The sequence below is a fragment of the Tasmannia lanceolata genome, unplaced genomic scaffold, assembly GCF_043159265.1.
Source record: "Tasmannia lanceolata isolate RefF3 unplaced genomic scaffold, GAP_Taslan_0.1 ptg000002l, whole genome shotgun sequence".
Lineage (NCBI taxonomy): Eukaryota > Viridiplantae > Streptophyta > Magnoliopsida > Canellales > Winteraceae > Tasmannia > Tasmannia lanceolata.
In genome coordinates, this window is record NW_027518679.1 from 39,630,782 (window position 1) to 39,651,746 (window position 20,965).

At 38.4% G+C, this 20,965-nt stretch overlaps 1 protein-coding gene across 2 annotated transcripts; it reads right to left on the minus strand.

Moving 5' to 3' along the window:
- Positions 1 to 14,737: 14,737 nt before the first annotated feature.
- Positions 14,738 to 19,063, minus strand: LOC143884706 (uncharacterized). Of its 2 annotated transcripts, none has more exons than XM_077388447.1 (3): positions 19,005 to 19,063; positions 16,574 to 17,050; positions 14,738 to 15,290 (listed from the first exon to the last, which is right to left on the minus strand). In XM_077388447.1, exons 2-3 carry the CDS (start codon positions 17,043 to 17,045, stop codon positions 15,172 to 15,174), a joined length of 591 nt encoding a protein of 196 aa, XP_077244562.1. In that variant the 5' UTR covers positions 17,046 to 17,050; positions 19,005 to 19,063; the 3' UTR covers positions 14,738 to 15,171. The 2 variants fall into 2 exon arrangements, with proteins under 2 accessions (XP_077244562.1, XP_077244554.1); XM_077388439.1 differs by lacking the exon at positions 19,005 to 19,063 and adding an exon at positions 17,995 to 18,035.
- Between the last annotated feature and the right edge of the window lie 1,902 nt (positions 19,064 to 20,965).

Genomic DNA, 20,965 nt, shown 5'->3' on the forward strand with positions numbered 1-20,965 from the left:
GCTCAAAAACTCAAGCCTTCTTCTCATAATGGGCCCAATCCTTCAGGAATTTTTGAGATTAATTTCAGAATATTTTGGGACTCGGAATTTGAGAATTTCATTCGATTTTTGAAGTTCTTATTCGATTTTGGGGACTTTAGGGTCCGGTCAAAATGGGGTGTCTACAAGCCCACATTATTACAATATCCAGATCGTTCATTTGATGGGCCCCTTTGTAAATGGGCCATTTCTAAAAAATCATCTCCATATGATGATCCTAATTCTCCAATTCGTAAAGGTTGATCGGAAGGTTTGGATCATCCTCTGGAGATGATTTTATGGGTGAGGCCTCTTTACGTTAGGGACCAACAAATGAATGGTTTGGATCTTTGAACCTAGTAGGCCCAAGTGATTTTTTAAGAATATATGCTTTTTATGGGGTCCGCCTTCTCCAATGATCTAAACCATTTATTGTTGGGCTCACCTAGGGTTTGCCAACAAAGATAGAAAAGAGAAAAGAGAGTACTTACGAGTGGGGCTGACCCCACCAAAAATTCATGTTAAGAGAGTGAAAGACCGATTATTGTACCGTGTGTGTGTGTGTGTGTGTGTGTGTGTGTGAGAGAGAGAGAGAGAGAGAGAGAGAGAGAGAGGGGGGGGGTAATGATTGTAGCGTGTTGTACTGGTTGTGAAGCCACAACCGGTGGAAGGGTGAATTCATCTTTATAGGGGTGAATTTATCACTAGCCCTAATAAATTAGGTAAATACTTAATAAATTTCGGAAAGTTAAAAGGACGTGAACCAAATATTAGAATTTAAAATTCCAAAAAATTAAAGTATGTGAACCAAACCATAAAATTTAAAAGTTCAGAAGAAAAAAATCTTGCAAAAAACTTTCTTGAAAAGTTTACTTTCCAAGAAAGAATGGATGCACCAAGATGAAGCTTTAAAACACTTTGGTCGGATGAGAGAGCTTTTGACATGGAGAAGAAAGGGGTCATGCCAGTTTGCCATTTCAGATCCGTTGCAGGAGTTATGTCTAGTAATGCGTGATGAGAGTGATGCCAACTAGTTATATTATTTTTAATCACTCATGTCCATAATAGCTATTACCTGAGTAGAAAATGGATATTGGGTAGCAATCTTTCTTACCATTGGCTAGGAATCTTATCTATTAATTCTGTAGGTATGAAGGAGATTTAGCTAGGACTCTTATCGAGTAGGAATGTTGCATGTCACCTCTTACGATTAAATAAAGTTGAAATTTTCTATTTTGAAGGAAATGAAAAATCATCTCTTTCTCTCCATATTCTTCATATTCTTGGGTGTTCCTGAGACTATCCCTTAGATATGGGAATATTTGAGTCTCCTTTCAAAGTGTTGTACAAGGGAAAGATCCTAAAAAAATAAAAAATGTGTCATCTTGGAGTAAATCGCGAAGTGTCATATAAGGAAAAGTTCCTTGAAAATTGTGTTATCTTAGATAAACAACTTTAGAATGGAACCATTTTGTCATTTTCATTAAGATGCCTCATAGGATGAAATTTTTCCATATGCTAACTAGTTGACTGCTAAATTTTTTAATGCAATTTTTAAATCTAAAAGTTTTTTTTTTTGCCATACACCAATCCAAAACCAACACGGCCCAATTTTGCAAATCAGGTTAGATGGGTTGGATTAGGGTTGAGAGATTTACAGGCATGTTAGGTTACGGTTGACCCTTCACAATCCGAGCTTCATATTAGGTCGGGTTACGGTTGAGATAATGCTATGTTGGGTTGGGATAGGGTTGATGTAATTGCCTTTTATTGTTCATGGTAAAAGTAGATTTTGAGTGGGCAATCTCAAGCTCAAAGTCCTCTTTCGGAAATCGGGTTAGATAGGTTACCTTTTATTGTTCATAAAGCATTGATTATTAGAGCTACAATTATACTTAGAATTAGAAAATTTCCAGTGGTTGTTCTCTCATGCAAAAGTCATCTGTGAAATGCCTTTATGTTGGATTGCAAGAAAAACATTTCCGATGGAATATTTGTTCCCTGGAAATATTTTTCTTCTTTCCACAATTTAGAGGGAGATAAAGTTGGGGTCAGCTAATGAATCCTTTAGAAAATTTTCATGAAGAGGGTGAAAGGATCTCTTCGGCTCAAATTGACTAAGTCTAATCCTAACACTAGTTGGGTTCGTCTGCATGGATCATTTTCTTCTATTCTCTCCTATCGAAGGTCATGTTCTAAATTGACGGTCCATCTAAAGAAAAAATAAAACATGGTTGGTTCAAGTTATTTTTTTTCATGGGTTAAAAAGTGGACAATTTTACAAAAAAAATTTCCTTCCACAATTTTCCACAAAATTCCATCAATCAAAACAGGGCCTAAACTCCCTAACAAATCCCACCACACGATACAAGGGTGTTTTATTCATTTCCTACATTCAACTAGCTAAGTATACCATCCCTCCACTATTATGATAGAGTTTTTATATGGTGCTCGCCCGTGACGTCTAGTGCTGACACTACCACCCTTGATATTGATCGAACAATAGCCTACATTTTAAATGGCAGGTGCTGGATCAAATATCAAGGGCGGTACTTTCATCATATGACCCACTTTGATATGGTGCCGCGCCTGAAGTTTCATGTGGGAGCACCACTCTTGATATTTAGGTTTGCTGCAGTTGGATCAAATATCAAGGGTTGTACTTTTGTCAAATATCCGATCCGTTCAATTCGTGGGCTGCAATGTACATTGGGTTGCGCCCTCTTAAATCAATTCCAAATTCAAACGATCCAGTTGATGGGCTTTGATGTAAATTGGTCATGCTCCGAAAATCATTTTCATAGTTTGATCCTAAATCGCTCCATTGATGGGTTGCTACCTTAAGCTTGAATCACGATAATAATGGGCACATGCTAGATTGCCACCTCCACCATGGAAATCAGTTTTGCTTATTAGATCCAAATAAGTTCAAAAACTCATTTCTTCCGCAAAACACTGCGCGGGCCCATTCGATTGACTCTGCTCGAAGCAAATTATCCCCAAAATTCTCCCTTATTTAGATTCCTATGAATAACCCTTCTCATCACCCGCGAAAAAATGCAAAACATGGTAGAAATGATCGAAAAGACTTGAGAAAATGTAAGAGGCGGACACAGAAACGGAAAACACCGAAAAATGGATAAGAAAACACTAACTTCTTTGTTGATTAAAGCGGAGCAAAATGGGGGTGCCTACATTAATATTCCTGATCGATCCGTTGTTGATTAAGGTAGTCGACCCGTTCCTTAAAATAATTAAAAAGTACATTTTCGGCTTTGCTTCTGAATGAAATAGTCGTAGAACAACAACGTTATTTAACATACTGACAACATCTTTTCTAATTGAGCCAGATTTAATACAGTAGTCCATTGGATCCTACATACGGATCCATTAATGGAAACCCTAGATCCAATACCGGCAATGTTTTCTAGTTGACCCATTTTAACTCCCGATCTACCCGTTGTTGATTAAGGTAGTCGATCCCTTCCTGGTCTTCAATATAGGGATGGCAATGTCATTAACTAGTCGACCCATCTGGTTATTCATTTGATCCCAACTTTTAAATAACTTGAACCCAATAAAAGAGAATGACTGAGGTGTACTATCTTCCACAAAATCCGAAGAGGCTATCTGGGCTCTAATGGTGTCAAGAAGGGCAACAAGGTCTTTTTTCCTCCACTTTTCCAAGATTCATGTGTGTCTAAAGCTAAAGTCCAAAACTGTTAGAGTAATTAGGTCAAGCAAGAGGTTGCTTGAAGCATTACACCCAAGGTATCTAATTTGGAATACCTAGTTTGTTGCCTCCAGCCCCTATATATAGAGATACACTAGGGTTTTAATAGGTTAATGGGCTCTTGCCCAAATAGGCCCACTACACCGGTCCATTATCTTATTGGGCTTATATTAGAACATACATGGGTTATATTATATACCCAACAATCTCCTCCTATGTTCTACATATAGCACAGTCCAATAGATAGTTAAGGTGATGTCCAAACAAAATTATTGAATCATCCATATCACCATATCAATAAAGATCTGTAATCCAACTGAAAACAAAAATACTTTAAAGAATAACCAAGAGTTTTAGAAATAATCTAAACTCAAACATAAGCAATTTCACATGTAGGTGAACTATTTAATCAAGTGAAAAGAAAATAATAGTTCCCACTGCTCTATAAGGATTCACTCATCAAGTAAGTCATCCTCATCAAGATCCAAATTGAGGCAATCTCCTCCATTTTCGTCAATTCCTGTAAATTACCAAATATGAATTTCATTAAAAATGAATCCAATCATTTGTGTATTTTACTAAAAGTATCTACTTCTACCAGAAGAACTTAGTACAATTTCATAATGGTGGAAAAAACAAATATCAATATCAATAACCATCAATGTCAAGTTTCAATCAAGAACAAGACCTAAATAGTTTCTTTTACAAAGAACCATTCCATGTTTTTATTTGGAATGTTACAGGCATCATATCCAAATTGAGTTAAGCTGTATCATCAAGTTTGGAATGAAACAACCTTTCCCAAGAAGGACATGTCATCAAATGTGGAATGACATAAAGAGATGTAAACATCATTGAAACATATCAAGTGCTTATCTTGGCCGAGATAGGAAGATTCAAAAAATTCAAAATAACATGGATGAAGGTTAAGACATGTCTACACAGTCTTTAACCCCATCTCCTCCATAGTTTTGAATATTCGATCTTTGTGCAGTCCCTTCGTAAGAGCATCGGCCATATTATCCTTCGATCTCACATCAACCAAAGTGATAATACCTTGTTCGAGAAGATAATTCAGCGTGGCATATTTCAGCCTGACATGTCTCCTCTTACCATTAAAGAATGAGTTTTTCACAACTGTAATTGTAGCTTGATTATCACAGAACAAACTTAAAGAGTTAATCTTTAAATGGGTCAATGAAATGTCCATGATCAGATCTCTTATCCACTCTGCTTCATCTCCTGTAGAAGCTAAAGCATAAAGTTCTGATTCCATAGATGACAGAGCAATACAAGTCTGTCTGTTTGACTTCCATGCAACAGCGGCTCCACCTACTGTAAAAACATAACCACTGGTAGATTTACCGTCTCCTAATTCTGGATCCCATGATGCATCAGAATACCCTTCCATGATAGAAGGATGACCATTATAACATAGAGCATATCCTTGAGTACCCTTAAGGTATCTCATCAGCCTCATAAGGGCATCCCAGTGCTCATGGCCAGGATTACTAGTGAAACGACTCAGCATGCCAACTGTAAAGGCTATGTCTGGCCTATGGCAACTCATAGCATACATAAGACTACCAATCAGCTTCTTGGTATAATCAAATGGTGTCTCAATCGGTTTACACTCACTATATCCCCATGTAGAAAGTAGTTTTTCAATATAATGAGCTTGGCTAAGAATAATCCCTTGCCTTTCAAAACTTACTTTCATACCAAGAATGGTGTCAACCACACCAAGATCTTTCATGTCGAATGCTTAAGCCAAAGTGGTCTTCACGTCACTCACTACAGAGAGATCGGAACCAAGAATCAACATATCGTCTACATACAAGCAAATAATCGCAACCTTATTCGACACAGAACGAAAGTTAAGGCATTTATCTGAGTAACTGGTCTGAAAACCAAAGCCCTTTACTACCTTGTCAAATTTTTAATTCCACAATTTAGGTGCTTGTTTAAGACCATACAAAGATTTGTGTAACTAACACACTTTGTTCTCGAAATTGTCCATGATAAACCCTTCAGGTTGGTTTATGTAGATTTCCTCTGTGAGGCCTCCATTAAGAAAAGCCGTTTTTACATCCATTTGATGCACAACATACTTCTCAATAGAAGCCAAAGCAAGAAGAATTCTTATCATTGTTAAATGACAGACCGGGGAGTAAACATCAAAGTAGTCTATCCCACTTACTTGAGTATAGCCCTTAGCTACTAAACGTGCTTTATACCAAGCTATGGATCCATCAGGATTAAGTTTCTTCTTCAGAAGCCACTTACAGCCCACAGTCTTAATCCCTTTTGGCAAATCGACTAGCTGCCAAGTTTGATTTTGTAACAGAGAGCTCATTTCATCATCAATGGCTTCTGCCCACAACAAAGAGTCCCTAGATCTCATCGCTTCCTTATAGGTTGACGGATCATTCTCTACATTGTAGGTCACAAAGTCCTCACCAAAGTTCTTGGGTACTCTATCTCTTGTAGAAACTCTTAAAGGTTCTGATGTAGAAATCAGTGTAGGACAGGTGTCAGAAATATTCTGTTCAAACTCTACATGCGAATCTGTAACCATCTCAGTATCGCCAAGTAGGTTCAAACCATGATCTCTGAGAAATTTATTCTCAAAGAATACTACATCTCTAGATTCTATAACCAAATTGGTAGATAGATCCAAAAACTGATCAGCGGCACTATTTTCTGCACCACCTAGATAAACACCAGTGTTGGTTCTAGGTCTTACCTTAGGTCTCCTAGGGTCTTGTATTCTCACATAAGCAATACAGCCCCAAGTCTTAAGAGTGTCATATCTACAAGGATGTTTATGCCATAACTCATAAGGAGTAGAGGTCAACTTAGAGTGTGGTACTCTATTGTGGATGTGATTTGCAGTTAAAGCTGCTTCTCCCCAATAGCTAGTAGGCATGCCAGCTGTCAATAACATAAAGTTTAACATTTCAGTTAACGTCATCTTCTTACGTTCAGCTATGCGATTAGATTGAGGTGAGTAAGGAGCAATAGTTTCAAGTATTATGCCCTGAGAGGCACAGAATTCCTTGAACTCTGTCAAAGTGTATTCTCCGCCTCTATCACTCCTAAATTGCTTAATTTTCAAGTTCAATTGATTTTCAACACGATTCTTGAAAATTTTAAATTTATCAAAAGCTTCATCTTTCGATTTTAGGAGATAAATATGACAATATCTAGAAAAATCGTCTACAAAAGTGATTAAATACTTCCGACCACCTCGAGTAGTGAAACTTTTAAAGTCACAGAGGTCAGAATGTATTAACTCAAGAAGTTGTGTGCTCCTAGAAACCGAACGAAAAGGTTTTCTAGTGATCTTGGTTTGTGCACACACTTCACATCTGTCAAATCTAATCGATGTATCTAAAGGTATATTATGAGTTTTAGCAAGTGTGACCATTTTCCTATAGTTCACATGTCCCAATCTAGTGTGTAACAACTTAGGATCAATCAAAGTGGACCTAACCTGAGTAACGGTTTCATTTGCTAAACTCAATCTATACATACCATCGATTAAGAAAGCACAACCAAAATAATAAGAGTTAACAGTTAAAGTTACTCTATCACCTTAAAAAGATGAACACATGCCAGCATTGTCTAACAGACTAATAGAAATTAAATTCTTTTGAATAGCAGGAACTACTTTAACATTTTTTAAAGTTAGTATTTTACCTGAATAAAGGATCACGTTCGCAGTCCCAGGGTGAGTCACCTCTGCCTCAGCTCCACTAGCCACTGTAACGGTCTCTTTCATGCATCCGTAAGTAGTTTCTTCGAGTTGCAAACATGGCAGGTGGCCCGTGTATCTGACCACCAGTCTGAAGAAGTACTGGCCTTACCATTGCCTAACATGGCAACAAAACTTTTAGGCTCAACACTGCCCACCATCATATGAGCTTCCTTTTTTGGTGTGTTAGATTTAGCCTTCTTAGGTTGTTTACACTCTGTAGCAAAGTGACCCCATTTCCCACAGTTGTGGCACTTGCCCTTCTTTTTCTGAAAGTTAGTCTTTTTGGCCTCCAACTTGGGATGTTCACTTTTAGGTGACTTGGATTTTCGAGGAAATTTCTTGGGATATGTTACCATGTTAGCAGCAGACTGTTGCTGTCTAACCATCTCCGAGTTATTTTTGGCTCGATTCTCATCTTCGATTCGAATGGATCGTTTGAGATCATCCAGTCTCACTTGCACCTTTTTCTGATTCATCTCGGTTTTGAAAGAGTGCCATGCAGATAGTAACTTGTATATGATTGCACCCACAAGAAACGAATCACAGACAACTATTTTCTCATTATGCAACTTAGATCTCAAATTCTCTAGATCAATAACTTGAGGAGTGATTTCCTTGTCTTCTATAAACTTGAAATCCATGAATTTGTCCACTAGATGGGTCTTGGACAATTCCTCCTCTTTCTTGAATTGAGCATCTAAGTTGTCCAAAATTGCTTTAGCAGTGTTATATTTACTATAAGTTTCTGCAAGACGGTCTGAAAGACAATTCAACAAGTAGTCTTTGCAGAAATCCTCATCTCTAAGCCATTGAGATTCATCAACGTCTTCATCCGTCTCAGCAAAGGTACTCAAAACGGTGTAAAACAATTCATATATTTTAGACCGAATTGAGTCTTTCGCTTCCAAGAGTTAAACTCAGATCCTCCTAAAGATTGAAGTTTGACCCTCTCAAACGGAAGAGAACTCTTTTGCATTGTAATTTTTAGATAATAGTAAAAATTAGAAAGAGTGCACCTGATTGGCGAAACGCAGTACCCAATCCAAGAAGAATCCGAGAATCAGATCCGAGAATCGAATCCAAAGAACCGGCGATAAGAAACCGTGAGAATCCGTGTAATCGGCGAACAAGAACCGGTGCGAGAACCGGTTGCCAAAACCGGTACGAAAAACCAGTTGCGAGAACGAACCCAATCTACTCCCAATAATCAACAATATGGAACCCCGAAGGATTCGGCCAAAAAAGATTGTCGTCCACCAAGAGGACCCAACAAGAGTTCGGCAATGAAATCGTGTAAGAGAACCCAATCAAAACTGAAACCACAAGATGATCAACAACCAAAGTGAGTCGAACCACCAAAGGCCACTTGTGAGATTTTAAGAGAGGCAGTACCCATGCCCAAAACCCAGTGAGAATTTACAGAAACCCCAAAGGAGTTACTTGCACCGACCCTGAAAGAGGGTTGCTTAAATCATGCCCAAATTGTATCTCGCTCAAGAACCACCAACCAAGTCGTGGTTGCAGCCAAAATATCTGTAAGTAACAAAGGGGGTTTTTGCTTTTCTTTTCAAAATCTCCTTCTTTGGCACTAATGGATGAGAGAGAGGGACATCCACCAAGTATTCCACCGACTTGATTTCACCACCGTTTCTAGCAGGTCTATCAACCGGTGGCTGAAATAGTCGTTTTTGACGAATAAGAATCCCACGCCCAAATCAATTCAATGATCCGATCAACTCTCGATAGAGTTGTCCTTGCTCTTGCCCTTGCCCTTGCCCTTGCTGCCCTCCAAGCAAATATGATGTGAATCAAAAGATTTCAAGAGATTTCAAAAACAGTAACATATGTCTTCTTTTTGGATCTTTGTAGATACGTAAGAGAAAGAGGCAGACTTCTTTATGGTGGAAGAAACCCACTTCATATAATAATGGAATAAAGCACGGCAAAAACTATTCTGTTGGTTCTTGTTGCTGGCGAGGAGCAAAACTCACACGCGTAAGAAATAAGGTGAAACCAGTGGCTTGTGAGAGAAGAATTTCAACGCCCAAACCGATTCTTGTATTGGTATAATCCCAGCCCCAAATTAGTTGTTCACAATCTTTGCCTGTATTTCATGCTTTTCTCATTTGTGACCATAATACCCATGTATATGTTTTTACTCATTGAAAAGACCAAAATATCTTATACGACTATAGACAAAAATTACGTTGTAATAGGACCGAAATACCCATGGCATTCAATGATAAGTTCTAAATCAAGGGTGTGGTAATATCATTTCTATTTATATTAGCATTCTTGTACATGGGTGGAAAAAAGTGAACCCACCAAATTAAGGAGATTATAAATAGTTGTCCCCATGCTCTATATCTTTCCCACCCCAATCGCAATGCCAAAGCATCACGAATCAAATCCCGAATCTCAACAGTGAGCTTTTCAAGTTTCCATGGTTCCCTACACTTGTTAGAGGCCCAAGCTAACACATTCAATGAGTAACCTTTAGTGATGAGAGGGCCCAAGTTGTGTTTCACATGCCATCTTAGTGCAAACAAGAGGGCCTTCGCTTCGGCTTCATTAGCATCACAAAAGACCATCGGACCCGAGAAGGACATCAATACAACACTGTTAGCATCTCGAATCAACCCTCCAATACCGGCTCTACCCGGAGTGCCGATAGAGCTTCCGTCAAAGTTTAGGTTAAACCAACCCACCAGAGGGGCCTTCTACTTGGGCATGATTTTCTCTCTTTTTTCCCTTTTCCATTATAAACAAGTGCCAATAATTTGTAAGAATTTCCCCTGCACCTTAAAATATGTCAAACTTCTCTCTTGTCCAAGCTTTTTCAAGAAGCTTGATATCAAGAGAGTTTTGATACCATCTCCTCCTTTTATTAAAAAATCCTCTTGTTTCTCTCATTCCAAATGTTCCACATTAAAACATAAGGAATAAGCTTCCACATCGGTTGCTCCATGCAGAGTGGTGGTCATTTTGGTTGTTCTTCGAATTTCGTTCTTTCGTGTTTATTAAACACACCTACCGGGAGACAAGTAGGATTCTTCTTAATTTAAGAAAAATCTAGGTCTTTTGGAGACTTAATTTATATTATGTCAATTAGTTAAATTTTGTAGAATTGAGATACATCATAGAACTTCATTTGTTTTCAGTGACTTTGGGTGTCATTTTTCTTTTAATTAGTCTAGTGGACACTAGTTTTAGATTCGATTCTATTTGAGGCTCAACAAATAACAGTTGCAGATTGAGGAAGGTTAACCTTGCTTACATCTGTAGGTTAATTGATCACCAGAAGTTTATTTAGGCTATGGTGGGGGGAATGTCTACAAGTAACTCTGGCTTAAGCTATGTTTGTCAATTATGCATGACATTCTTGCATGATCTATTCTTTTCTACATCGTCTTCTATGTTTTCTTTGTTTCCAATTGAGAGAGAAGGAAGAGATAAATACTCTGTATGTGAGGTGAGTATAATAAGAACCATTATCTGTATTGAGGAACATGCATGCTTGTTGTAAAGCTTTCTATTTTACACAAGTTGATTGTAGATAGTAGGTATTGAAATCCTTTTTTCAAAGGTGTTAAAATCTGATACCTTGTCAATCATGACAGCAATGAAACTCGTGGTAAAGCATCCCACTTCACCTATAAACTACTAGGTAACCGAGGTTGTACAAAAACTTCTTTTATATCTTGGGGACCATGAAAGCTTGTTATAAAGCTTGAAATTTTACTATAAGATGGCGTACGTTCTGAGATGGAACAAAACTTGTATTTTGCCATCTTTGACAGTTTGGAAGGCCAGTTCCTTTTTTAGCAGATGGTATAGAGGGAATGATTTTATATAGTAATGTGGAATAAAGTTTGGTGTTTTGGATATGTTCAGGACCATGAAAGCTTGGGATAAAGCTCAGTAGTTTATCAAAAAGATTATATTAGGTACTGATGTGGGACAAAAAACTTTTGTCTCTGGCCATCTTTATAACATAAAGCTTTTGGTAAGGTTTGCCTTTTGTTGGTATGTTGTAAGGCTTGCTATTAAGTTGTAAAGCTTGCTATTTCACACAAGCTGATTTTAAGTATGCATGAAATTCTGCAAGGATTATGAAATGAATTGTAAATACCCAAAATACCCCCCTCCCCCCACTTAAATTTTCGTCCCCCCTTGATAAAGAGGGGTGTTTTTGTCTGTTAACACTTAACTCATGTTAGGGCTTTCTAATAAAGCGTATAAATAGATTGCTTTGTGGCTAAAACAAACCCTAAACAGTTGTGCAGCCCTAGAAGGAGAAATCAGAGAGAGAGAAGAACATTACCAAGGAGATCGCGATTTTTGGGTCGAAGCCGCGAACCAAGGTAAGACTTACGAACCATGAACGATTTGGAATATTAGAAACCCTAAAACAAGGGTTTGAAAAGAGAACAGAAGCAAGAAATTCGATTTATATGAATTAGAAATAAGAATCCTTGGGTTGATCTTGAGTTTTCTTGGACCCGATTTTGAATTACAATTCCAACGAACTCAAAATCAATATATATGAATCTGAATTCAGAAATTAGAACTTTGGAGATTCGACGTAGAATCTTTGGTGATTTCTTTCTTAAATTATACATATGAATTCGGAGTGTGAAACAGGATTTAATGGATTCCTCTCACCGATACGAATCCATCGGATCCGACCTCGCGCGAATTGAACCCCAAACGAATGAGTTATGGCCGTTTTTAGTGAAAAAAACGGTGGAAAATCGCGTTTAGAAGAAATCTGGGTCCGCGCATGGGGCGGAAGTCCGAAAAAATAGCGGACGTCCGTGAGTACCAAGTTTGGCGACAGATGGATCATCGGATATCCGTAATTCTCGGACGTCCGTATTCCCGGAAGTCCGGCGCGACAATTTTTTCAAAACTTAGGAAATTCATAACTTATTCAAATGGGCCCTTATTTGTCACTTGTGTTCTGTTCAGATCACAGAAAAATCTGTTCACTTGTGTTCTGTTCAGATCACAGACTTCTAGCATTTCTCTTTTACTCAGGCTCGTTTGTTAGAGCTTCAATTAACTAGTTAGAATGAATGAAAGAATTTTAAGAGAGCAGCAAAAGGATCAATAAAATGGCTGGCAATTGTCTTTATATTATAATTATAAAAGGAAAGTGATATTTCCGAGATTTATATTGTGAATGTGCATTTTGATCGGTATTCGCAGAAGTACCGCCCTAGATATTTGAACCAACAACAGCAGACTTTGTAAGGTGCTGCTGGAGGATCAAATATCAAGTGTGGTACTTCCGTCGTACCACCAATGCCAATCTACATGCACATTTACCATATTATTTCTCGATTTTTCCACCCTCTTCATTTTCATGCATGCTTTCCGTTATGGAGAAACAAAAGGGGTGGAGATAGGATTTTCACTCATGTAAGCTTGCTTAGAATGAAAAGTACTGGACAGTCATTCAAGCATATCTGCATGTAATTAATTCTGATGTAAGGTAACAGTGTGGTGTGTGGTGTGAAATCATTTAACCTAAAGTCTGAACCTATAGTGCTAAGTGATGCGAAACTATTAGTGATGGGTTTCATTTTCAAAATTTAGAGGGAAATAATATGATTATGATTAATTTAGTAGGTTGATTATCATCATAAATTGAAGGTCCTTTTAGATAAAAGTGGAACCAGGTTGGATCAAAATTATCTTTTTTAGTGTGTAAAAAGGGATTTGCTATGGACTTTCTGTTTGGAATTTGGATTGCAAGAAACATTTCTGATGATAAAATTCTCCTAAAAAAATTATTTTTGCCTCCATGGTCAAAACTGATATGTTTCCCCTTTTTCAGTATTAATCAGCCAAATGAAAAATAAGAAAAAACGAAAGAATCAGACCCAGTAGGAAGGAATAAAAGCCTATCTCAATTGGTAAATGGACAGACTTAGTTGAATTGATTGAATAAAACCTAATAGGAGAAAATGAAAATCCTCACCTTCTCAACATGAATCTCCATCTTTTTCTCTTCCTTTTATAAGGGTAGTGATATCTCCACCCCTTTATTTATTTTCGTGCTTTTTTCTTATGGGGTGGCGATATAATTTTGAGGTTTATCTAAAAGAAGTCTTACTCTGCTATATTTGGAAAAGAATCTTCTAGATTGACAATTCTGTAACTTCCGGATTAATATCATTTCTATTTTTGTACTCATTCAGTAAGAACAAAATATCCTTATACGTGGAAAGACGACCTTGGCATTCAATGTTAAGTGTGGGCTCGTGTGGTCATGGGACCTACCCAGGCAAAATAGTGGGCCCCACTATATTCATGGGCTTCAATGGAGTTGGTGGGACCCACGCTATAAGATCATTCGCATCATAGGTATTTTGGTCTTTCTATAAGGTAATTTTAATCTTTTCACATTTAAGGACAGTTTGGTCTTTTACAAGTCAAAAAGAAATCTACTATTTTTTATTTTTTATTTTATGGGTAAGCTGGGGTTAGGCAAGAACCCCACCAGATATATTTTGGCCACAAATTAATGGCATGACCTGATTTGCAAACGCTTGCCTGGCGTGATTGAATCCCAGTTAAACTACGAAATGGACAGACTTTGTTGAATCTCTAGTAAATCCCTGTCCTTTTTTATTTTTCATTCAGCATCTTGTTTTCTCCCACTCTCTCTTAGTCCGAATCTCAAACAAGAGAAGAAGTGGAGGTGTCCTCTTATTGTATTCTTATGGGACGTGATATTACCATTCCGCCCATTTTCGCTCTTTTAGTTATGGACAAACAATATGTGTGGAGATACGAGTGGAGCTGATTTTTTGTGTACATCCTATCTATGATAGGGCCTTCCAAATGAATGGTTTGGATCACCCCAACAATGTGATCCCACCCTGTTTCTGCACTCAAGCGCAGATAAGCTTATCTAAGCTCGAGCAATTGATTCAGCCTCTGCCCTCGAGCAGCTTCAATCATTAGTTGGATTGTCCCTCTGCATTGATTCAACCTGCTTATCTGGAACGCTCTGTAGTATTTAAGTGTCCATATGGATTGACTTGAAACTAGAATGTTGGTTAATCGTCGTTTTCTAGGCAGTTGCTTGGATGGCTAGGATTATGATCACTTGCATGTGACTTTTAGGCTATCGTCATTTATATAAACAGAAATGGATCAACGACCCAGACTAACCAAAAGTGTATGTTTACTGAATGTAATTCACACAATTATGATTATTGAAACTGTTAAGATGCCGGTAGAAATTATTCAGATTATTGAAACTGTATGAGAGACACCATAAGAGTGGCCACTGTTATCCAGATTATTCATGGCCACGCCTGTTGTTGTGGAAATGCCGTTACCAAATTCCAAATTCTTACTAAATTAGAAATTAATTTCACTTCCGCCATCCACAATACACAACTTGGAATCTTCTATTATCAGCAGAGATTAAGAGGGAGCAGAATAATCACTTCCACAATGCCCCTCACTAATTGTGCAATTTGTGGAATTCTCTGTACCGACATTATCGAAGCCAAGATTTACACTGTTCAGCATCTCGGATCTAGGTAACTGTTCATCAACTAGGCGCAATATGGTTCCCCAGCTCGAACCATTTTCCCACCGAGAATCGTCCCCGTCAAAAAACTCCGAAACTAGGTCTTTGTTAGATGTTTCGATCAATAGCCCGCCTCTTGTTGGACAACGACTCCTGTTCGTTACCATCTACAACCCAATGGTGGGAAAGGTTTGATTCAATTCTCAAAGTAGTTTCGCAAATCCCATCTGCAAATAAGATTAGATTAAAATATGCTTATTTACAAATTAGGAAACTGGATTCCAAAGATGTTTACTTAATACCAAGTGAATATTTTTAAAAGCTTAATGGTGGTTGGTTATTTGACAACTATAGCCCATGTGAGTAGGTTAAAAAACAGTTTGCGGGTAGATGGAAGCTTGTTGTGGTTCGGTCGAGTTTCAGATTTCCCGTCTTGAATTAGCCGTGGCTCAAGCGTCGCTATGGGAGAGCAACTTGGATTAGGCTCAACCCAAATTGACAGGTTCCAGCTGATTTTGGCTTGGGTGGGTAAAAGACAACCCGATTGGGTTATGCCTAAGGTCTTGGACAACTCGATCCAACTACGTCCACCTAATTTTTTTTTACTGCGATTCTTAAAATCTTAAAGTTATTTGTTTATATTTTTTCAGTTTAAGCCGTAGGCGAATCCAAAACCAACCCTCCTCGATTTCAGAAATCAGGTCAGATTGGTTGGATTAGGGTTGGGAGATTTAGAGGCAGGTTGGGTTAAGATTGACCCTTCCAAACGTGAGGTTCAGAATAGGTAAGATTTGCATTGAGAAAATGCCCACCTTGGATAGGCTGAGTTAAGGTAATTGCCTTTTATTGATGATAGTAAAAGTAGATTTTGCAGGCAAATCCTCTTTCAGAAATCGTGTCGTGCTGGAGCGTAGGTGGTACATCAAAAGTTCCGCACTTGGTATGGTATTCGACCCAACAGCGGCCTCTTAAAAAAGTGGGCTGCCTTAGGATCAAATATCAAGGATGGTATCCGCCTGCATGTTACTTCATGCAGTCATGCTAGGGCACCATATAAAAACTCAAGTGAATCCAAAGAGCTGGTAATAAAACTTTTAAAGAAATGTACTAGGACCTAATGAACTCCTAATTAATGTTATTATTTACTAGAAAGATTAAATTCAAATAATCTTATCAATAAATAGAGACTAATGCACAGTGAATCCAAAGAGGTCCTAATATTCTTAGCATTAGCATTATTGTACATTTGTTTAAAAGTTTTATTAATTGAGTTTTTATATGGTGACCTAGCATGAAGTAACATGCAGGCGGTATCACCCAGGATATTTGATCCTAAGGCAGCCCACTTTCTTAAGAGGCCGCTGTTGGATCGAATACCAAGTGCAGAACTTTTGATGTACCGCCTATGCTACAACACCATATAATATCTCTTATAATTCAGATAATATTAAAAAATGAAGAAATCGATACTCCATCCACATATAAAGAGCAAAGAAGTTTAGACTCGTACCTCTTTTCCGAACATGAAATAACATGCGTAGTTCCTCGTCGAGATCGACATGCAACAGAAGGTTCTCTAGAGCCAATGGGTTGGTGGTATCGGTGGCAGTGGGCCCCATCATGAAAGAAATATCGGCCCCACCAACATCGACCTTAGCTGACACGGCTGAAGCAGAGTCTTCGGATGCCTCACCGCTCTTATCATTTCTGTTAACGGAAACTAAAGCTGATAAAGCCTCACCGATCTTATCGTTGACATTAACAGAAACTAAAGCTGATGAAGGCTTCAAAATGAAATTTGGAAGAAGATCTCCACTGTTAATCACTTCCTCTGGCCTCCTCACTTCTTCTCTCTTTGTTATCTCATGAATCGGATAATCCCATACGTTAATATCCAATACAACGGGAATCTTCGCCATCTTTTCAGCCTCCTTGCCAACATGGTCAGACTTCCGACGACATTCCCCTCCCATCTCCTCCATGAAAACTACAAAGAACATAGAGAGAACAAAGTAGCTAAGGAATTGGAGCCAAGTACAAAAAAGGTTGTGAATATATAAGGAGAGAGACTGCCAGTGTGGCTTAGCCGATTCTGCTACGTAGGATCTCACTCTAGGTTAAAATCCATCTTCCTAATTTTTACTTTTTAGCCCACTTTTAAGAGGCTGCTGTTAGATCGAATACCAAGTGCGGAAATTTTGATGAACCACCTACGCTCTAGCACCATATAATATCTCTTATAATTCAGATTAGGGGTGCAAGTTTGGCCCTGTGAGCCCTGACCCGCCCTGAGCCCGAACAGGGTCAGGGTTGGAAAATCTGACCCTCAGGGTGGGTTTGGGTACATTTTTTTGGCCCTGACTCAGGGTCGGGTCGGGTTTAGGGTTGATACCCCTGCCCGACCCGACCCCCTTTAAACTTTACCCCGGCCCGCCTTGACCGACCCGACCCTGTTTACACTTTACCTGCGGCCCACCCTTGAGCCTTTCTGTTTTTCATTTCTCCATCTATTGGGTTTTGGTTATGTATTTATCACCAAAAATCATATATCAATTAGAATAATAGATTGTGTGGAAGTATTTTGATCTTTTACGATAAAACAGACCGAAAACATGTAAAATTGCCCGGCTAGGTCCGACCCAAGCAGGGCCAGCCCGGCCCGGCTAGGTCCAATCATGGTCGGCCCGGCCCAATTAGGGCCAATCAGGGCGGGCAAGGGTTGGGCTGAACCCTGTAGGGCGGGCATTGGGTTGAGTATTTTCGGCCCTGGCTCAGGGCCAAGGCTAAGGTAATGGCAGCTAGGGTTGGGCTAGGGTTTTACAAAACCAGACCCAACCCGACGCTGTTGCAGCCCTAATTCAGATAATATTAAAAAACAAAGAAATCGATAGTCCATCCACATATAAAGAGCAAAGAAGTTTAGACTCGTACCTCTTTTTCCTATATCACCCATTCCATTCAACATCTTAATCCTGTCAATTTACATACATATAAGCAAAATGAAACAAGAAAAGCAACGGTATTTTCATTTCTTGTTTTGGTTACTTCTACCATTTCAGTTTTTCATTTCTTGTTTTGGTTACTTCTACATTTCAGTTTTACTCAAGCTCGTTTGTTAGAGCTTCAATTAACTAGTTATGGAGAAACAAAAGGGGTGGAGATAGGATTTACAGTCATGCAAGCTTGCTTATAATGAAAAGTGGCCATTCAAGCATATCTGAATGTAATTAATTCTGAATTAAGGTAACCGTGTGGTGTGTGATGTTAAACAATTTAAGCTAAAGTCTGAATCTACACCGTGATGTGATGTGAAACTATTAGTGATGGGTTTCCTTTTCATAATTTAAAGGGAAATAATATGATTATACTTAATTTAGTAGGTTTGATACCATCATAAATTGAAGGTCCTTTCAGATAAAAATGGAACAAGGCTGGTTGGAATTACCTTTTTAAGTGCGTAAAAACAGATTTGCTAGGGACTTTCAAAGAACGGCATTTAGTGCCGCACTGTTACATGAGACAGCGGCCACCTCAGAAGATTTATATGAACAAGCCAAAATCTGCCGAAAAGTCAGCCAGCCGCGATGTCTCTTGTAACAGGCAGCCGCGATGTCGTCTTTGTTGTGATCTGTTTTTCTAACTTCACTTCTTCCCAAAATCTCATGAGGTAAGTTATTTGTTGTCTAACCCAATAGAAGTATTGTTGCCCCATGCTTAAATATGCAAATGATGATTCACGTGAAAAAGAAAGTTCCAATAAAAAGTAAAACGAAAGAATCAGAAGACAGACTTGAGAAAAACAGATTAAAAAACTGAATACACTCGGAAAAAAAAAAAACACACAATTTGAGAGAATAAAACCCAAATGGAAAATGGCCAGACTTAGTTGAATAGCTACCAAATAGATGAAAAATTCTAGAAAGGAAAGAATAAACCCTCACCTTCTTAAGATGACTCCGTCTCTTTTTCTTACTCATCTCTACTATCTTGCCTCTCTTCTCTCTCAGCCCTATTGTGGAACAACAAGAGGAGGTGTCCTTTTATAATAATCCTAAGGGTAGTGATAACTCCACCCTGTTTTTTTGATTTTCACGATTTCTTCTTATTGGGTGGAGATATAATAATGAGGCTTTTGCAAAAAAAATCCTAATACTTTGCTTTATTTGGAAAAAGAATCTTCTAGATTGACAATTTGGTAACAGCTGGAGTCATGACGTTTGAATTACCTTTACGTGGATAGACAATACGTGGACTGCCAAAAATAACCTTGTAAAAGGACCAAAATATCCATGACATTCAATGATAAGTTCCCATTTAAGGATGTGGGAATATCCGGGACGATTTTCAGAGATCTTAGAAAATCGTTTAGGAGAAGAAGATATCGAGAAGGGTTAGTAAAGGGGAAGGCTAGCTGATTTTTTGCCTCTGAAGGGGAGGTGTGTTTAGGATGAACTCTATTTGGGGAGGTGTGTTCAGGAAAACTAAACGCCAAGTAGGATGGACGCTACATGGGGAGGTGTGTTTAGGAGAATAACTAGTAAGAGAGAGCTAATTTTTTTGCCTAAGTATTCTACTTAACACCTCTTTAGAAATAGAATCGTTTTGGGAGGGAACATGATCCAAACCATCCATTTGATTGCTTACAATGTAAATAGGTTGTGCCCCAAAAATCATTTCAATGGGATGATTGGAACCCTCCAATCTATAGATGTTTCCATAATATGCAGTTTCTCTTTAGTTTGGAGGGCTTGAATCATCAGATGGAAGGGCTAGGATCATCAGATGGAAATGAGATTTTGGGGTGTAGCCTATTTACGTCGTGGCCCATCAAATGGACTGTTTGGATCATCCAATGGTGTGGCATGCCGTACAATACTTCATTTTGTAAATTATGGGTGGGGTCAACAATGTTGGGCCCACCAATGGAGAGAGAATACAATATGGAGAGAGAGAGAGATTTGAAGATATATTGAAGATGACCTTTATATCAAGAGAATGCAATCCAAAAGAGAATCAGGGAGCTTTATTCGGTATTAGAAAGTTATTATTCGGAAGTAAATATTAAAAAGTTAATTGAGTAAAGAGAGAATCGTTGGATTGTTGAGAAAGGGATGCCACCCCGATATTGTAGGAAACAATCCATAATAGCAATATGATTTTAAGGTGCCATAATAGGAGATTTGGTGTTTATGTTTTTTGCGTTAAATCTAAAGAAGATGCCACGTAGGATCAAACGCCAGATGGGGGGACTGTCCACATGAACAGTGAAACTAATAGATTACTAGGGATGTCTCCTGCTTGTCTGCAGACATGGTATGCCAGGAACTCCCAACAAAATTCAACCAAAAAACACTGCAGGTAATTTTTTTGGTAGATAGATTTCTCAGGACAACCCCCACCATTGCTCTACATGGGTGACAACCAAACACCACTCACCACTACTTACGACTATTCTATGAGGTATCTACAAGGTAACCATAGGGCTTATCTCCTCCCTGTTGACTGCTTACACTGTTTACTCTACGAGGTAACTAGGTGCAACCAAAGTGACAACCTAGGTGGGACTTAGGGCACTCCGATGGATGTCCCGATTCAAAATAGATCACGAAAGCAGTTTGAAAATGATCCGACGTACTATTAAGAAACCTGAGACCGAGACATATAGATCCGATCCTAAATGGATCCATTGATAGCCCTACTTATGATTAAGTTATGTTTCGGCCAACCCATTAAATATATAGAAAACTAGTGGGACTCCCTGTGCGATGCACTGAAAGACTAAAGAAATATGTTTTAAAATGTATTTTTCCTAAAAGGATGCAATTTGGAAATGCAGTGTGCCTAAAACCCTAAGGAAAAAAGACTGACAATTTTTTAAAATTAAATGTTGAAATAAAAGCCG